Below are 19,364 nucleotides of genomic sequence, written 5' to 3' on the forward strand. Positions count from 1 at the left end.
TGCACCAATACCAGCTTCATGCGAGATGGAAGTATATAATGATGCTACATCCAGACTAAACAGTATGCCTCTGTTCCCATCAATAGACAGGTTCTGCAATTTAGTTATAAAATCACTTGTATCCTGAATATAGGAATTGGATAATACCAGTGGTCTCAAAGCCCTATCTAAAAAGATGGAAACTTTAGACAGGATAGAACCCATTCCAGCTACAATGGGGCGTCCAGGGGGAGAAGTTAAGCATTTATGTACTTTAGGAAGTGTGTATAAAACAGGAGTAACTGCCTCTGATTCCAAAAGAAACTTTGCAATATCTTTATCAATTATCCCATTTTTTACAGCAATATTAACACAATTTTCAACCTCTTTCTGAATGTTAAAAACAGGGTTTGTATGTAGTTTTTTATATACAGCAGTATCTGATAATTGTGTTTTTATTTCATTCACATAAAATTCCTTATCCATAAGTACAGTGGCCCCTCCCTTATCCGCCCCCTTAATGATAAGCTGTTCATTATTTTTTAACCCATTCAGTGAAATCCACTCTTTTTTAGTTAAACCTTGTCTCACATGGTGTTTTCTACTTTTGCTATAGTGTTTTCTACACATATCAGTTACATCATTATCCACCAATTTAATAAAGCTTTGGACCCCGGCCCCTACCTGTGTAGGGGTAAATGTACTTTTGTTAAATAACCCAAAATTTTTTAGCTTTAACCTTTGCACAGCATTCAAATCAACATTACTCACTGCTGAATCAGGAGAAGGATGGGATACATTTGTAAAGAAACTTTTGAGCTTAATAGTCCTAAAGAACCGGTATAGATCTTTTTGTAGTTCTAAATGATCATAGTCCTGCTGGGGGCAATAAGAAAGTCCTTTGTTTAGGATCGTTAACTCATCATCAGTAACTTGTACCTGAGAGATGTTGATCATTGTCGGTTGTTGCTGCGTGTCATCACACGTTGACCGCCTCTCCCTTTGATCTTTTTCTGATGGAGTGCTGTTGTTCTCTTTGCGCCGTCTGTGTTTGCGGCCCCCACGGCGTTTCCTGAGGCCTCCAAGTCGGATTCCCCCGACATCGATTCAGACGATGACCCCTGTGTGCTAGCACGTCCGCTTCCTCCATGCTTGGATGAACAGATTAAAGAATTGAAACATACCATCCAAGAACGTAAGAAGAAGAAGTTCTCTCGGGATGAGGAGGATTACACGACCGGAACGGTTTACCGGTGGGGCCGGGATTCGTCCGGCGGAATAAGCGGTACTTCCGGTTCCGGTTACAGACGCAGACGCACGCATGGAGGAAGCGGACGTGCTAGCACACAGGGGTCATCGTCTGAATCGATGTCGGGGGAATCCGACTTGGAGGCCTCAGGAAACGCCGTGGGGGCCGCAAACACAGACGGCGCAAAGAGAACAACAGCACTCCATCAGAAAAAGATCAAAGGGAGAGGCGGTCAACGTGTGATGACACGCAGCAACAACCGACAATGATCAACATCTCTCAGGTACAAGTTACTGATGATGAGTTAACGATCCTAAACAAAGGACTTTCTTATTGCCCCCAGCAGGACTATGATCATTTAGAACTACAAAAAGATCTATACCGGTTCTTTAGGACTATTAAGCTCAAAAGTTTCTTTACAAATGTATCCCATCCTTCTCCTGATTCAGCAGTGAGTAATGTTGATTTGAATGCTGTGCAAAGGTTAAAGCTAAAAAATTTTGGGTTATTTAACAAAAGTACATTTACCCCTACACAGGTAGGGGCCGGGGTCCAAAGCTTTATTAAATTGGTGGATAATGATGTAACTGATATGTGTAGAAAACACTATAGCAAAAGTAGAAAACACCATGTGAGACAAGGTTTAACTAAAAAAGAGTGGATTTCACTGAATGGGTTAAAAAATAATGAACAGCTTATCATTAAGGGGGCGGATAAGGGAGGGGCCACTGTACTTATGGATAAGGAATTTTATGTGAATGAAATAAAAACACAATTATCAGATACTGCTGTATATAAAAAACTACATACAAACCCTGTTTTTAACATTCAGAAAGAGGTTGAAAATTGTGTTAATATTGCTGTAAAAAATGGGATAATTGATAAAGATATTGCAAAGTTTCTTTTGGAATCAGAGGCAGTTACTCCTGTTTTATACACACTTCCTAAAGTACATAAATGCTTAACTTCCCCCCCTGGACGCCCCATTGTAGCTGGAATGGGTTCTATCCTGTCTAAAGTTTCCATCTTTTTAGATAGGGCTTTGAGACCACTGGTATTATCCAATTCCTATATTCAGGATACAAGTGATTTTATAACTAAATTGCAGAACCTGTCTATTGATGGGAACAGAGGCATACTGTTTAGTCTGGATGTAGCATCATTATATACTTCCATCTCGCATGAAGCTGGTATTGGTGCAGTCACCAAGGTTTTGAGTCAAGATTTAAAATTTTCACCATTACAACAAGAATTTTTGATCCAATTATTGAGGATTGTATTATGCTGTAATTATTTTTTATTTGGTGATGATTACTACCTACAACTCCAAGGGACTGCCATGGGTTCCAATGTCGCCCCCACATACGCAAATATCTATATGAATATCTTTGAGGAATATTTTGTTTATAATCATCCATTGTTTTTACTATATGGTGCCACATGGTGGCGCTTTATAGATGATGTTTTTGGTGTGTGGTTGGGCGACATTGGAACCCTTGAGAAATTTATTAATGATTTAAATTCTGCTACAACTAGAATTAAATTCAAACTGGTGTGGAGTGAGGAGAGTGTGGTTTTTCTGGATACTCGAGTATCAAAAACTCCACAGGGCTTATCTGTGGATTTATATAAAAAAGAAACAGACTGTAACACCCTCCTCCACTATACCAGTGCCCACCCTCCATCTCTTCTCAAATCTTTACCTAGAAGCCAGTTCCTTCGGGTCAGAAGGATTGTGTCTGATGAAAATTTGGTTAAATTAAGATTGAGAGAGATGGGGGATCGGTTTTTAGCAAGGGGTTACCCTAAGGAATTAATTGAATCAGAACTTGAGTATGCTCTTGCCACAACTAGACAATCCCTGTTAACTAAAAAGAATAATGAGAAAAGAGAGATAAAGGGGACAGAAAAATCTGATAGATTGGTTTTTGTTAGCCAATATTCCCCTTTAAGTCTAAAGGTTCAGAAAATTTTATTAAAGCATTGGCATGTGTTACAGACCTGTGAATCGGATGTTTTGGAGTTTTCTAAACCTTTTATGCCGGCCTACAAAAGAGGTAGAAATTTTAAAGATTCACTTGTCAGAGCAGATATTGGCCCCCTTAAAAAGAGGGGGGTGCAGAGCTATATAGGCAAGAAAAACTGGGGGAATTTCCCATGCCTTGGGTGCTCTAACTGCAATAACATAATTAAAGGCCCCACCTTTAGTCATCCTAGGACTGGATATATGTTTTCTATTAAGGATTATTTTACATGCAACACAGAATATGTGGTTTATTTGATTAAGTGTCCCTGTGGATTGGGGTACGTCGGAGAGACCACCCGTAGTGTCCGTGAACGTATGGTTCAACATAAAAGTAGTATTAGGACAAAAAAACTTGATGCCCCTGTAGCGTGCCATTTTTTGTCTGCTGGACATAACCTTAATCAGTTAAGATTTCAAGTGATAGAGCATGTGCCTGTTCCTAGAAGGGGTGGGGATAGAGCCAAAATCCTTAAGAGTAGAGAAATGTTCTGGATTAATAAGTTGGGGACTTTACACCCTAATGGAATGAATAGGGATTTTGACCTATCTGTATGCCTTTAAATATTATTGGATACAATTTTTCTTAACTTCTTCCTTTTCTCTTTTGTTACAGATGATTGTGGATTCTGTTCTGCTAATTTACTTGATATATGTATGTATATTTAATTATACTTTAAGAAATATAAAATTGGTGTGTTTCACCTGAAAATTACTGAAATGTTTTTTGCTGATAATTACCTGTGTACCTTGAGTGGTATGTAAGGGGTTAATTTGGAATGTACAAACTTCACAGGTGTGTGGGTGTGGCTAGGAGGGTATTTAAAGATGATTATGTGTATAGTTTAGCCATACATGACTAAGGACTGTGTCCGAAACGTTGTTGTTTAACTTATTGGGTCTGGCTACTCCTCAAGCTGAATAAAACACCTTGAAGAAACGCTGTTTGGTGGTGCTGCTTCATTTTTTTCTACATTTGTATATATATGTGTGTGTGTGTGTGTGTGTGTGTGTGTGTGTGTATATATGTGTGTGTGTGTGTGTGTGTGTATATATATATATGTGTGTGTGTGTGTGTGTGTGTGTATATATATATATGTGTGTGTGTGTGTGTGTGTGTATATATATATATGTGTGTGTGTGTGTGTGTGTGTGTGTGTATATATATATATGTGTGTGTGTGTGTGTGTGTATATATATATGTGTGTGTGTGTGTGTGTGTGTGTGTATATATATATGTGTGTGTGTGTGTGTGTATATATATATGTGTGTATGTGTATGTGTATATATGTGTGTGTATGTGTATGTGTATATATGTGTGTGTATGTGTATGTGTATATATGTGTGTGTGTGTGTATGTGTACATATGTGTGTGTGTGTATGTGTACATATGTGTGTGTGTGTATGTGTACATATGTGTGTGTGTATGTGTACATATGTGTGTGTGTATGTGTACATATGTGTGTGTGTATGTGTACATATGTGTGTGTGTATGTGTACATATGTGTGTGTACATATGTGTGTGTATATATGTGTGTGTATATGTGTATGTGTATGTGTATATGTGTATGTGTATATGTGTGTGTGTATGTGTATATGTGTGTGTGTATGTGTATATGTGTGTGTATGTGTATATGTGTGTGTATATGTGTGTGTATATGTGTGTGTATATGTGTGTGTATATGTGTGTGTATATGTGTGTGTATATGTGTGTGTATATGTGTGTGTATATGTGTGTGTATATGTGTGTGTATATGTGTGTGTATATGTGTGTGTATATGTGTGTGTATATGTGTGTGTATATGTGTGTGTATATGTGTGTGTATATGTGTGTGTATATGTGTGTGTATATGTGTGTGTGTATGTGTGTGTATGTGTGTGTATATGTGTGTGTGTATGTATGTATGTGTGTGTGTGTATGTGTGTGTGTGTGTGTGTATGTCTATGTGTGTCTGTGTGTGTCTATGTGTGTCTGTGTGTGTCTGTGTGTGTCTATGTGTGTCTATGTGTGTCTATGTGTGTCTATGTGTGTCTATGTGTGTCTATGTGTGTCTATGTGTGTCTATGTGTACGTATATATGTGTACGTACATACATACACTGTATATATAAAAATATGTAATCTTTGCCATTAAAAAAGTTTGGTGACAGTTCCAATGAACACTAAATCTGTGTGTGTGTGTGTCATATGACATTCTAAGTACTACCCTTTGAAAGCCCTTAGGAAGCCTATGCATATAGTGGGTGGGACTACTCTGCCACAGCCCAGCTAAAAAAAAGAAATGAAGGGGTGCGGAGGAACAGAAGATGCCAATTGGGGTTATAAATCTTATTATAAAATATATATAAGCTTTTTAAAATAAATAAATTATCTGGTTTTGCTTGTACACTAATATATTTATTTTTCATTGCAATATTCTTTAAGTCTGAAATTTTCCATCACTTTAATATTTGTTAGCTTTAGAATAAAAATAAACTGCTTAAAACGTTTCCTTGCTGTTTTACTTTTTCATAAAATGTCAGATAGAGTATCTCCTTTTGATGTTGCACCTGTTCGCTACATAACATCACTGTACAATCAATAGATTTATGGTAACAAAGACAAGGGAGCCTAACAAACAAGTAAAAAAAACAAAACAAAAAAAACGACACTTTATATTATAAAGGATGGCCCCTAACTGTAAGAGCCATAGTAAAACGTTGCTTGCCTGTCCTCAGGATGCCAGTCACAGCAAAAGACAGGACCATTGTGTGCGGTGAACATGCGCTCGCAACGATCTGGCCTCCGGATGTCCCACAACTGCACATTCCCATTCTCAAAAGTTGCAGCAAAGGTAAAGTAGTCACGGATGCTAAATTGCACATCTCTCACGCTTTCTGACTGACCTGCAAAGTGTAAATCATGGTAAGGACAGCAGATCCAAAGAAACCGAAAAAAAAAACCACCACATTTACCCATAATAAGTACATAATGCTACTCCAGAAGCTACCAGTGCATGGGAAAGTTCTTTCAGGGTTTTATACCAGAGGTGTCTGCTACTATGGACACTATATGATACTTTGTCATAGGAAGACTTTGCAGACTACAAAATATATTAACTAAAACTAGATGGGAAATACAAAAAACATAATTTATGTAAGAACTTACCTGATAAATTCATTTCTTTCATATTAGCAAGAGTCCATGAGCTAGTGACGTATGGGATATACATTCCTACCAGGAGGGGCAAAGTTTCCCAAACCTTAAAATGCCTATAAATACACCCCTCACCACACCCACAATTCAGTTTAACGAATAGCCAAGAAGTGGGGTGATAAAAAAGTGCGAAAGCATATAAAATAAGGAATTGGAATAATTGTGCTTTATACAAAAAAATCATAACCACCACAAAAAGGGTGGGCCTCATGGACTCTTGCTAATATGAAAGAAATGAATTTATCAGGTAAGTTCTTACATAAATTATGTTTTCTTTCATGTAATTAGCAAGAGTCCATGAGCTAGTGACGTATGGGATAATGACTACCCAAGATGTGGATCTTTCCACGCAAGAGTCACTAGAGAGGGAGGGATAAAATAAAGACAGCCAATTCCTGCTGAAAATAATCCACACCCAAAATAAAGTTTAATGAAAACATAAGCAGAAGATTCAAACTGAAACCGCTGCCTGAAGTACCTTTCTACCAAAAACTGCTTCAGAAGAAGAAAACACATCAAAATGGTAGAATTTAGTATGCAAAGAGGGGCCAAGTTGCTGCTTTGCAAATCTGATCAACCGAAGCTTCATTCCTAAACGCCCAGGAAGCAGAAACTGACCTAGTAGAATGAGCTGTAATCCTTTGAGGCGGAGTTTTACCCGACTCGACATAGGCATGATGAATTAAAGATTTCAACCAAGATGCCAAAGAAATGGCAGAAGCTTTCTGGCTTTTTCTAGAACCAGAAAAGATGAAAAATAGACTAGAAGTCTTTCGGAAATTCTTAGTAGCTTCAACATAATATTTCAAAGCTCTAACTACATCCAAAGAATGCAATGATCTCTCCTTAGAATTCTTAGGATTAGGACATAATGAAGGAACCACAATTTCTCTACTAATGTTGTTAGAATTCACAACTTTAGGTAAAAATTCAAAAGAAGTTCGCAACACCGCCTTATCCTGATGAAAAATCAGAAAAGGAGACTCACAAGAAAGAGCAGATAGAGATTGCCAAAAGGAACAAAACTTTCCAAGAAAGTAATTTAATGTCCAATGAATGCATAGGTTCAAACGGAGGAGCTTGAAGAGCCCTCAGAACCAAATTCAAACTCCAAGGAGGAGAAATTGACTTAATGACAGGTTTTATATGAACCAAAGCTTGTACAAAACAATGAATATCAGGAAGATTAGCAATCTTTCTGTGAAAAAGAACAGAAAGAGCAGAGATTTGTCCTTTCAAGGAACTTGCGGATAAACCTTTATCTAAACCATCCTGAAGAAACTGTAAAATTCTCGGAATTCTAAAAGAATGCCAAGAAAAATGATGAGAAAGACACCAAGAAATATAAGTCTTCCAGACTCTATAATATATCTCTCTGGATACAGATTTACGAGCCTGTAACATAGTATTAATCACAGCGTCAGAGAAACCTCTTTGACCAAGAATCAAGCGTTCAATCTCCATACCTTTAAATTTAAGGATTTCAGATCCTGATGGAAAAAAGGACCTTGCGACAGAAGGTCTGGTCTTAGCGGAAGAGTCCACGGATGGCAAGAGGCCATCCGGACAAGATCCGCATACCAAAACCTGTGAGGCCATGCCGGAGCTATCAGCAGAACAAACGAGCATTCCTTCAGAATCTTGGAGATTACTCTTGGAAGAAGAACTAGAGGCGGAAAGATATAGGCAGGATGATACTTCCAAGGAAGTGATAATGCATCCACTGCTTCCGCCTGAGGATCCCGGGATCTGGATAGATACCTGGGAAGTTTCTTGTTTAGATGAGACGCCATCAGATCTATTTCTGGAAGCTCCCACATTTGAACAATCTGAAGAAATACCTCTGGGTGAAGAGACCATTCGCCCGGATGCAACGTTTGGCAACTGAGATAATCCGCTTCCCAATTGTCTATACCTGGGATATGAACCGCAAAGATTAGACAGAAGCTGGATTCCGCCCAAACCAGAATTCGAGATACTTCTTTCATAGCCAGAGGACTGTGAGTTCCTCCTTGATGATTGATGTATGCCACAGTTGTGACATTGTCTGTCTGAAAACAAATGAACGATTCTCTCTTCAGAAGAGGCCAAGACTGAAGAGCTCTGAAAATTGCACGGAGTTCCAAAATATTGATCGGTAATCTCACCTCCTGAGATTCCCAAACTCCTTTGTGTCGTCAGAGATCCCCACACAGCTCCCCAACCTGTGAGACTTGCATCTGTTGAAATTACAGTCCAGGTCGGAAGCACAAAAGAAGCCCCCTGAATTAAACGATGGTGATCTGTCCACCACGTTAGAGAGTGTCGTACAATCGGTTTTAAAGATATTAATTGAGATATCTTTGTGTAATCCCTGCACCATTGATTCAGCATACAAAGCTGAAGAGGTCGCATGTGAAAACGAGCAAAGGGGATCGCGTCCGATGCAGCAGTCATAAGACCTAGAATTTCCATGCATAAGGCTACCGAAGGGAATGATTGTGACTGAAGGTTTCGACAAGCTGAAATCAATTTTAGACGTCTCTTGTCTGTCAAAGACAGAGTCATGGACACTGAATCTATCTGGAAACACAGAAAGGTTACCCTTGTCTGAGGAATCAATGAACTTTTTAGTGAATTGATCCTCCAACCATGATCTTGAAGAAACAACACAAGTCGATTCGTATGAGATTCTGCTAAATGTAAAGACTGAACAAGTACCAAGATATCGTCCAAATAAGGAAATACCACAATACCCTGTTCTCTGATTACAGACAGAAGGGCACCGAGAACCTTTGTAAAAATTCTTGGAGCTGTAGCTAGGCCAAACGGCAGAGCCACAAACTGGTAATGCTTGTCCAGAAAAGAGAATCTCAGGAACTGATAATGATCTGGATGAATCGGAATATGCAGATATGCATCCTGTAAATCTATTGTGGACATATAATGCCCTTGCTGAACAAAAGGCAAGATAGTCCTTACAGTTACCATTTTAAAAGTTGGTATCCTTACATAACGATTTAATATTTTTAGATCCAGAACTGGTCTGAAGGAATTCTCCTTCTTTGGTACAATGAAGAGATTTGAATAAAACCCCATCCCCTGTTCCAGAACTGGAACTGGCATAATTACTCCAGCCAACTCTAGATCTGAAACACAATTCAGAAATGCTTGAGCTTTCACTGGATTTACTGGGACACGGGAAAGAAAAAATCTCTTTGCAGGAGGTCTCATCTTGAAACCAATTCTGTACCCTTCTGAAACAATGTTCTGAATCCAAAGATTGTGAACAGAATTGATCCAAATTTCTTTGAAAAAACGTAACCTGCCCCCTACCAGCTGAGCTGGAATGAGGGCCGCACCTTCATGTGGACTTAGAAGCTGGCTTTGCTTTTCTAGAAGGCTTGGATTTATTCCAGACTGGAGATGGTTTCCAAACTGAAACTGCTCCTGAGGATGAAGGATCAGGCTTTTGTTCTTTGCTGAAACGAAAAGAACGAAAACGATTATTAGCCCTGTTTTTACCCTTAGATTTTTTATCCTGTGGTAAAAAAGTTCCTTTCCTACCAGTAACAGTTGAGATAATAGAATCCAACTGAGAACCAAATAATTTGTTACCCTGGAAAGAAATGGAAAGTAGAGTTGATTTAGAAGCCATATCAGCATTCCAAGTTTTAAGCCATAAAGCTCTTCTAGCTAAAATAGCTAGAGACATAAACCTGACATCAACTCTGATAATATCAAAAATGGCATCACAGATAAAATTATTAGCATGTTGAAGAAGAATAATATTATGAGAATCATGATCTGTTACTTGTTGCGCTAAAGTTTCCAACCAAAAAGTTGAAGCTGCAGCAACATCAGCCAATGATATAGCAGGTCTAAGAAGATTACCTGAACACAGATAAGCTTTTCTTAGAAAGGATTCAATTTTCCTATCTAAAGGATCCTTAAACGAAGTGCCATCTGACGTAGGAATAGTAGTACGTTTAGCAAGGGTAGAAATAGCCCCATCAACTCTAGGAATTTTGTCCCAAAATTCTAATCTGTCAGACGGCACAGGATATAATTGCTTAAAACGTTTAGAAGGAGTAAATGAATTACCCAAATTATTCCATTCCCTGGAAATTACTTCAGAAATAGTATCAGGGACAGGAAACACTTCTGGAATAACTACAGGAGATTTAAAAACCTTATTTAAACGTTTAGTTTTAGTATCAAGAGGACCAGAATCCACTATTTCTAATGCAATTAATACTTCTTTAAATAAAGAACGAATAAATTCCATCTTGAACAAATACAAAGATTTATCAGCATCAACCTCTGAGACAGAAACCTCTGAACCAGAAGAACCATTATCAGTATCAGAATCATGATGTTCATTTAAAAATTCAACTGAAAAAAGAGAAGTTTTAAAAGACTTATGTATACTAGAAGGAGAAATAACAGACATAGCCTTCTTAATGGATTTAGAAACAAAATCTCTTATGTTATCAGGAACACTGAGTATTAGATGTTGACGGAACAGCAACAGGTAATGTAACAGTACTAAAGGAAATTTTATCTGCATTAACAAGTTTGTCATAACATTTAATACAAAACAACAGCTGAAGGAACAGATACCAAAAGTGATACACTTAGCTTTGGTAGCTCCAGCACCGGGCAGCGATTTTCCTGAAGTATATTCTGACTCAGTTGCAACGTGGAACATCTTGCGATATGTAATAGAAAAAACAACATATAAAGCAAAATTGATCAAATTCCTTAAACGACAGTTTCAGGAATGGGAAAAAAATGCCAGTGAACAAGCTTCTAGCAACCAGAAGCAATAAATAATGAGACTTAAATAATGTGGAGACAAAAGTGACGCCCATATTTTTTTAGCGCCAAATAAGACGCCCACATTATTTGGCGCCTAAATGCTTTTGGCGCCAAAAATGACGCCACATCCGGAACGCCGACACTTTTGACGCAAAAGAACGTCAAAAAATGACGCAACTTCCGGCGACACGTATGACGCCGGAAACAGAAAAAAAAATTTGCGCCAAAAAAGTCCGCGCCAAGAATGACGCAATAAAATTAAGCATTTTCAGCCCCCGCGAGCCTAACAGCCCACAGGGAAAAAAGTCAAATTTTTTAAGGTAAGAAAAAATGATTGATTCAAATGCATTATCCCAAATATGAAACTGACTGTCTGAAAATAAGGAATGTTGAACATCCTGAGTCAAGGCAAATAAATGTTTGAATACATATATTTAGAACTTTATATAAAAGTGCCTAACCATAGCTTAGAGTGTCACAGAAAATAAGACTTACTTACCCCAGGACACTCATCTACATGTTTGTAGAAAACCAAACCAGTACTGAAACGAAAATCAGCAGAGGTAATGGTATATATATATATATGTGTATATATATATATATATATATATATATATATATATATATATATATATATATATATATATATATATATATATATATATATATATATATATATATATATATATATATATATATATATATATATATATATAAATAAAAGAGTATATTGTCGATCTGAAAAGGGAGGTAAGAGATGAATCTCTACGACCGATAACAGAGAACCTATGAAATAGACCCCGTAGAAGGAGATCATTGCATTCAAATAGGCAATACTCTCCTCACATCCCTCTGACATTCACTGCACGCTGAGAGGAAAACCGGGCTCCAACCTGCTGTGGAGCGCATATCAACGTAGAATCTAGCACAAACTTACTTCACCACCTCCATAGGAGGCAAAGTTTGTAAAACTGAATTGTGGGTGTGGTGAGGGGTGTATTTATAGGCATTTTAAGGTTTGGGAAACTTTGCCCCTGCTGGTAGGAATGTATATCCCATACGTCACTAGCTCATGGACTCTTGCTAATTACATGAAAGAAATATAAGTGTGGCAATCCTATCTTAAAGGGACATAATACTTTTATGCTAAATCACTTGAAACTGATGCCGTATAACTGTAAAAAGCTGACAGGAAAATATCACCTGAGCATCTCTATGTAAAAAAGGAAGATATTTTACCTCACAATTTCCTCAGCTCAGTAAGTGCTGTGTAAAAAGTTATACTTAGCTGCTGCCCAGCTGCAGGTAAAAGAAAAAAAAATGAAGAAATGAACAGCAGACAATCAGCATCAGCAGTGCTGAGGTCATGAACTCTTTAACTGTGATCTCATGAGATTTCACTTAACTCTCATGAGATTTCATAGTAAACTTCTTTACACTGAATAGGGGAATAAGATGATTGTGCACGAATGCTCGCTCCTTCCGCTGTCCCGGGACAGACATACTGATTTGTTGCTTAGAAGTCCTTTACAATGGGATGTGGCTACTGAGAAACTTTTGAGGTAAAATATCTTTCTGTTTTACATAGAGATGTTCAGGTGATATTTTCTAGTCAGCTTTTTACAGCTATGCTGCATCACTTTCAAGTGTTTAAACATTTGGGTATTATGGCCCTTTAATTATTTTCTACATATAAATGAGGTGGTGAATGGTTCCATTGATGTTGGGATTGCCAAATATAACAAAAATGGTCAAAATTCAGGAGCCAGACAGTGGTATTTGTAGACATATGGAAAATGACAGACAAAAAAAAATGTTAGGATAGAGAACATACATACATTTTATATTATTTATATTAGATGATCTTATTTCAACATTAGTAGAGAAGTGCATAGGGTTACTGCAATGCAAGTTGCCAAGGAACAACAGATTCTATATGGATCCTTATAAAATATATAATAATAATAATAATAATAATAATATCTACCTACATGTGTGGACCACTCGTCCCTGGATTTAGAGAGACATAAGAGGGTTGTGTGAACTGTATCGCCAGACACCTGGGACATTGAGTTCTGGGTGCCAGGCAGGCAGTATTTTTTATTTATTTATTTAAATAGCCCAACGGGCAAGCAGGTCTGCAGTATCATCCCCTTATTATTGTGCCTCTCCACTGTAAACTATATTTCCCATACAGGAATTAAGTATTGTGCAAGCGCAAAAGGTGCCACCTAATTGACACTAACTAGAAGCTACTATGGCAGTAACGTCACCTGTTCTTTACTTCAACCCTAAGTAAAGCTCATCAATGCTACAATTTCCTAAAATAAAGCAGGAATATGGTTACTGATTTATTGCACATACAGAGTTTATTCTATTACAATTCATATAATATGCTCTATAGTTAAAGCAGACATGACAAAATATTTTGAAGTCATCTAGAAACCAAGTATTGCTCTTACATTAATCTAAATGTGTTTAATTTTCAGTCAGGTATGTCATTCTACAGCAATTAGTACACTACCAGTGATAAAGTAGAGTGACGCGGACAATATGCATATGAAGAGAGAAGCGCTCTACCAAAAATAAACAGCAGCTCATCAGTTCTCTTTGGCGATTTACCACCCGGAAGTACCCTTTTTTAGACTAGAGTGCTTTTCACAGAGGAAAACTTTCCTGAAGTATACCAGTCTGATCCCGGCCATTAAGGTCAGTCCAGCCCCGAAATACCCGGCAATTCTCCTCTGAACAAGGAACATGACAACCCCAGAAGATCGTTTCGGCCTCCTATGGGCCTCGTCAGTGAGGTGCAGCCACATTACTCTAAGCACACTGGGCAAGGAGTCCACGTCTGGTTCCCCCCCCTCCCCCATCAGCCATAGGGAGACTTCCCCAGGGTCATATTAATTTGCATACGAAGAGAGAAGCACTCTACCAGGAACAGACAATGCGGACAATAGCGTGTATATAAAAAAAAAAAAAAAACTATAAAAAAAGGGTGCTGTGTTAGTAAAACTGAAGCATGAAAACTCCTGCCCTCCCCGCTTATCTGTATTGCTGTCACCAGCTGCCCCTCAAGCCATAAAGTATGGTGATCACAATGTTTATACTGCATCTCCAGTGCCTGGGTTGGTTGGGGGAGCTCGACCACAGATCTCAGCTGATCAGTTAAAAAAAAAAAAGTCTAGGGAGCAATACAGAGGTAAGATTACTAAATGGGCACAAATATAATTAGGCCGGAGAAATGTTTGCCTGCAAGTGTCTTGGGTGTTGCTGTAGATTAGTCTGCCAATCTTCTGATCATTTGGTGAGGGAAGAGGCTAAGCCCACAGATCCTCCACAAGAGCAGTAAGCATGCAACCTTAAAGGCTCCATAGCACTTAAAGTGAAGGTAAAGTTACCCAATTGATGATCCGGAATAACATTCTTTGTCCCAAATAAATAAGACTTTCATTCATCAACTTTTTCGAAATTTTCTGTAAATTAAGTTATAGCCGTAAGCAAACTATTTCATAAGCTTAGCCAATTCAACCCGGTTTTTTTCTTTATGTTTTCCTGGGTCACGTTCTGAAACCATCCAATTGATATTCTGGCCGTTAGGCGGCCGTCAAACTACGTCACAAGACTACTTTTTAAAATGCGCATGCGCTATACTTTTAGTATCCAGATTGAGGACAAAGCACGCTCCGGACCCGCATTACATTGTTGGATTTTAGTGTATCGCATGCGCAGTAGCTTTATCGCATGCGCAGTAGTGTGAGAATTAGCCAATTCGCGCATGCGCATTAGAGACGCGCTTTAGAGATCCGTATAGAGCGAGTGGGACCGCTCTATATGTCACAGCAAATAAAATCAGGAAGTAGTGCTTGGGAGGAGTTTTCATGCAAACCGTAAGCAATTATATATAGATAAAAACTGTCAAAATATTTAAAGTATAGTAAAATAAAGTTAGCGATTAGCTTCTTCTACTATTAATTGATGCAATAACGTCTTCCAAGTAAGAAAAATTTACCTTCACTTTAAGAAGTGATAGCCCAATGAGCAAGAGCATGTGATGTACCAAGCTGTGACAGAAGCACAGTACTGATTAGATTGCACAGAAGAAATATCATTTTACATTTGCTCAGCTCGTCATAACATCACAGATTGGAGGAGACATAATTGAACTGTGCTATTCAAAATTGTATATTTTCTGTGCAGTTTGTTCACTGTACTGTGTTGATAACAGTAGCTTCTGGGCTACTTGTGGGCCAGCAGTGGAAACTAGTGTTAGCCCAGACTTTTTTGTGCAGCTGCAGATGTGCCCACCACACCTGTTGGTTTTCTGTGACAGGACTCAACAAACCCCAAGGATCCAAGGGTCAATAAACTGCACTTGCAAGCTGCTTATACTTTATATTATAGGTGCACAGCAGTTGGGTGGGTTAACATTGAGTGGCTGGGGACAACATGAACAGACATCAAAGGAGGTGAGCTCAGAGTGAATGGCTGGGGTGGTGGTGGACAGTATCAGTAGCAGGTGAATGGGCTATGAGTGAGCGGCCGGGGACAGTATGCACTCCCCTTTTTATTGTCCTATGTAGTAACACATGAGTGGGCTCAGTGAGGGCCACCCCTTTTCAAAACGCTTTGAAGAAGGCAGGTACATAATGTTTAGATGTCTTAATAAAAACAATTATTTAATTTCCTTTGTTTCATATTTTTTATTATTCTACTTTAAATTTCTCTGGACTGTCTCTAGTAGTAGATACTAGTGTGCATATGCACGAGTGCATGGCAAATTTACATATGCTCCTTGATAGGCTTTTCTCTAATGCCATTCAAAGAGCTAAACCACGCCTCCCACCTGGTCTGGACTACAGTCAATCTGAGAATACAGAGGCAGGAAATGGGGCCGGCAGGAAGGGTAAGTGCACTGGCATTGTTATTGCCACTTACTGCAGATTTGTTCATACAGATTACTTTGAGGAACACTTGAGTAGACCTGCTTGTTTCTGCCTCTGCAGCTATGTTGGCAAAAGCTCCAGCTGTGGTCCATGTGCCCATGTTGGTGTTACACTGACCTGGGGGCATAAAAATTCAGCATGCATATTTGTTCCCTTATATAGCTTATTTTGTATGAGAGAATCATTTCGTTGATCATACTAATGTATTGGCAGCTCAGGGGTTATCAGGGTGTGGAACATAAAAAAAAAAAAAACTACTTGTCCAAGGGACTAAAAGCAGGAGCCCAATCTACTTGTCCCTTATGACAATCTACTTGACCTAATTCGTAAAATAATTTTAACCAAAACTGTATTATATAAATAAGGTTTTAATTGATAACAAATTAGGAGACAGACCTAACAATACTTTAATTGCAATCAACAAATACAAGTAGTTAGTGTGATTAAACAGGATTTCCAAATGAGAATTGGAGCTTACTTTATTAAAAAAAAAAAACTTAAAGTATACATTAGGCAGAGTCAACCTCGTGAGGCCTCTTATGTCCACCAACATTGTTGGTTCCACCAGATGCAAGCCAAAACTGAATAACCGAATAGCTCTGCTGGGGTCGTATTCTTCAAATTCAGGCCCCTCCATTTTAATGAGCATTAAGTCCTGCAGTATGCCTTGCTGAAGTCTTGTTCAAAGTGGATTTTTTTTACTATGTTCATTGCAGAAAACACCAGTTCTGCCTCAACTGTTAAAACATTTACTGTGAACATCATTTCCACAACCTTCAGTATATTACACAACATAGATCGTTTTGATGACAACACTGATGAACATGCAGGCAAAACTTTTATGTTTTTATCTTTTAAATTTTTCACGTGTGCCTTAAAGGGACAATAAACCTTAAAAATAATGTTATGTTCTGAAAGTACCCTTATTGACGAAAGGCTGAGTGAGGCTATATCCTCCGGAGGGTCGGGGCTCCGCTCCGGAGGCCTAACTGCTACAACCAACAGCCCTTAGCCAACGCCTGCATTGATTTCGACTCCGGAGGGTCAGGGACCCGCTCCGGAGTATCTACTGACCGCAAGCTCGCTGAGCCGACACGCCATCATCCTGCCTGGCACCCCTTAGCAGACTCCGCATGCTTTAGAGAACCCTCCTCTCTAAGAGCTCAAAGAACCCCACGACTGCCTCAGCTGGAAAAAAAGAGTTGAGGCTTTAGCGAGGTACCTGAGGTATCCTGCAGCAGGCTCCGGAGGGTCGGGGATCCGCTCCGGAGCTGAAGAATTGAGCCGCACCAGCAGTTTGGAGGAACCAGAGGCCCTTCGGCATCGACTACCAGCTTTACACAGCAGTCCGGTTCTAACTGGAACACACAGCCACCCCGCACCTTCCGTGCAGTAAGTGGAGAAGAAGCGGAGGGTACGAGAGGACTGACTTCCACCGGCTATTGCTCTGCCGGATCACGGTGAGGCTCTCTCTCTTCGGGCCTGCTGGGGCTTTCTGGCGCGAATCGCGGCCATTTTGACAGAGCGGTGAGGGGGTCACCAGCGGGCCCTGAGGCCTCCGGGTCTTAAGTTTGTCGGCAAGGTCCAGTGTGCTGCTCAGCGCCTGGGGGACGAGCAGATTACTTAGTGAGGTGAGAGGAATACCTGCACATTCGTTCTCGCCAGGATAGGTCGGGTAAGTCTCTTTCAGTCTACTTCACAGCCACGTGGGATATTTGGGGCATTGATAATCCCCCCCTATCAGTACCTTACACGCTGAAGATAAAGGTTTGGCCCCCAGGCTCCATATCACCTTAAGCTGGGTCAAGGGTTTGTACCTAAGAGACTTTGGTCATTGCATACCCCAGTTAGGCTGCTTCCTTGGTAACTGTCCTCGCTTTCTGGCCTTACATAGAGCAATACACAAAGGTCAACCAAAACAGCAAGTTGCAAGCACCCCCTCCACATTGTGTATGTTTAAAATGTCAGTTCTGTACTAAGAGACCCACACTGCCTATTGACTGTGTTACTTTTGCCCTTCTTGCGAGGCATCTTTAACTGTCTAAATTCACAATCCAGCCACATAATTTTATTGTTGCCTCTATATCACGTAACCACATCAGTCAATATTTTATTGTGGTCTGATCACAAAGCAAGGTTATCAAGCTTCCATAGTCCCAACATATTCCATCTGGGGACACTCCTCACCACTGTATAGTATAACAGATGTATGGACATTACTGGAACTGACTATCAACTTTGTGTCACAGCTGCTGCGTCAGCTCAGGTGTCCCTGAACTTCTTGTACAGGGTGTAGTGTTATTGATTTAATCTGCTTTTTTCTTTCTACAGGTTTATTCTTATGGTGCACATCCCACATACAGCTAGCACTCCATCTCACAATACTAACAAATCAGTTTCACTTTATTACTGACTCAGTCTAACACTGATACACTACCCTCATCCCTACTATTATTGTGGAGAATAGGCCACGCTATCAGGCCTGATCAGATTTTATACACACTCCTTGCCACATACTCGTGTGGACAAGTTTTACTAAACTTACATATAAACATAATACGCTAAAAAGTTCCGCCACTAAAGCAAAGCCCAGATCTAAACAGCCCCATACTGGTATTCACCGCCCGCATTTAGGCTTTAAGGCGCACACTTTATATCAGTCCTGCGCATAACTGGTACAGGATACTGGTTCTAATCAGACCTATAGGTCACTTCTTAAAGTACACCCATGAGAACAATCCAGTTTAAGCTTACACCTAGGAATTAGAATATTACAGAGCTCATATTATCCTGCTGCCTAGTCTTAACCTTTTTTTGACATAAGCCTAGTTTTTATCACACTCCTGATTTGTCTATCTGACTTTATAACCGCTGGTTGCTACTCCCTCACCTCCCCGCTCCCACTCGGCTTGTCCGAGTGGGTCACTTCCACCTACCCTTTCCCTTCCTTCGGGTCGTATCCTCCTTATCCCTGAGGTGAGGGATCAGGGTTAAGTTACTGTGTTTACGTATTCATGTCTAAAATGTGAGTTACTATTTTTATGGTAATCAGCCCCGCTCTGCATTCTTTAGAGTAATGTTCTAACCTTTGCATGTGTTATGACTCTTTAACCCTAGTTTTTATCAGCAGAATAAGTATAACCCCTTGCAAACACATTTGAATTTCTAGGTC

General features: G+C 39.4%; 1 protein-coding gene across 1 annotated transcript in view; it reads right to left on the reverse strand.

Annotated features, from left to right (window-relative positions):
• Window positions 1-19,364, reverse strand: part of WDR24 (WD repeat domain 24) — a gene marked incomplete in the record, with an annotated part of 205,604 nt that overhangs the window by 126,663 nt on the left and 59,577 nt on the right. Inside the window, 1 exon segment of the mRNA XM_053694936.1 lies at window positions 5,959-6,136. Coding sequence (XP_053550911.1) covers window positions 5,959-6,136 — 178 coding nt within the window.

Source organism: Bombina bombina, chromosome 11, assembly GCF_027579735.1.
Source record: "Bombina bombina isolate aBomBom1 chromosome 11, aBomBom1.pri, whole genome shotgun sequence".
In the NCBI taxonomy this organism is placed as follows: Eukaryota; Metazoa; Chordata; class Amphibia; order Anura; family Bombinatoridae; genus Bombina; species Bombina bombina.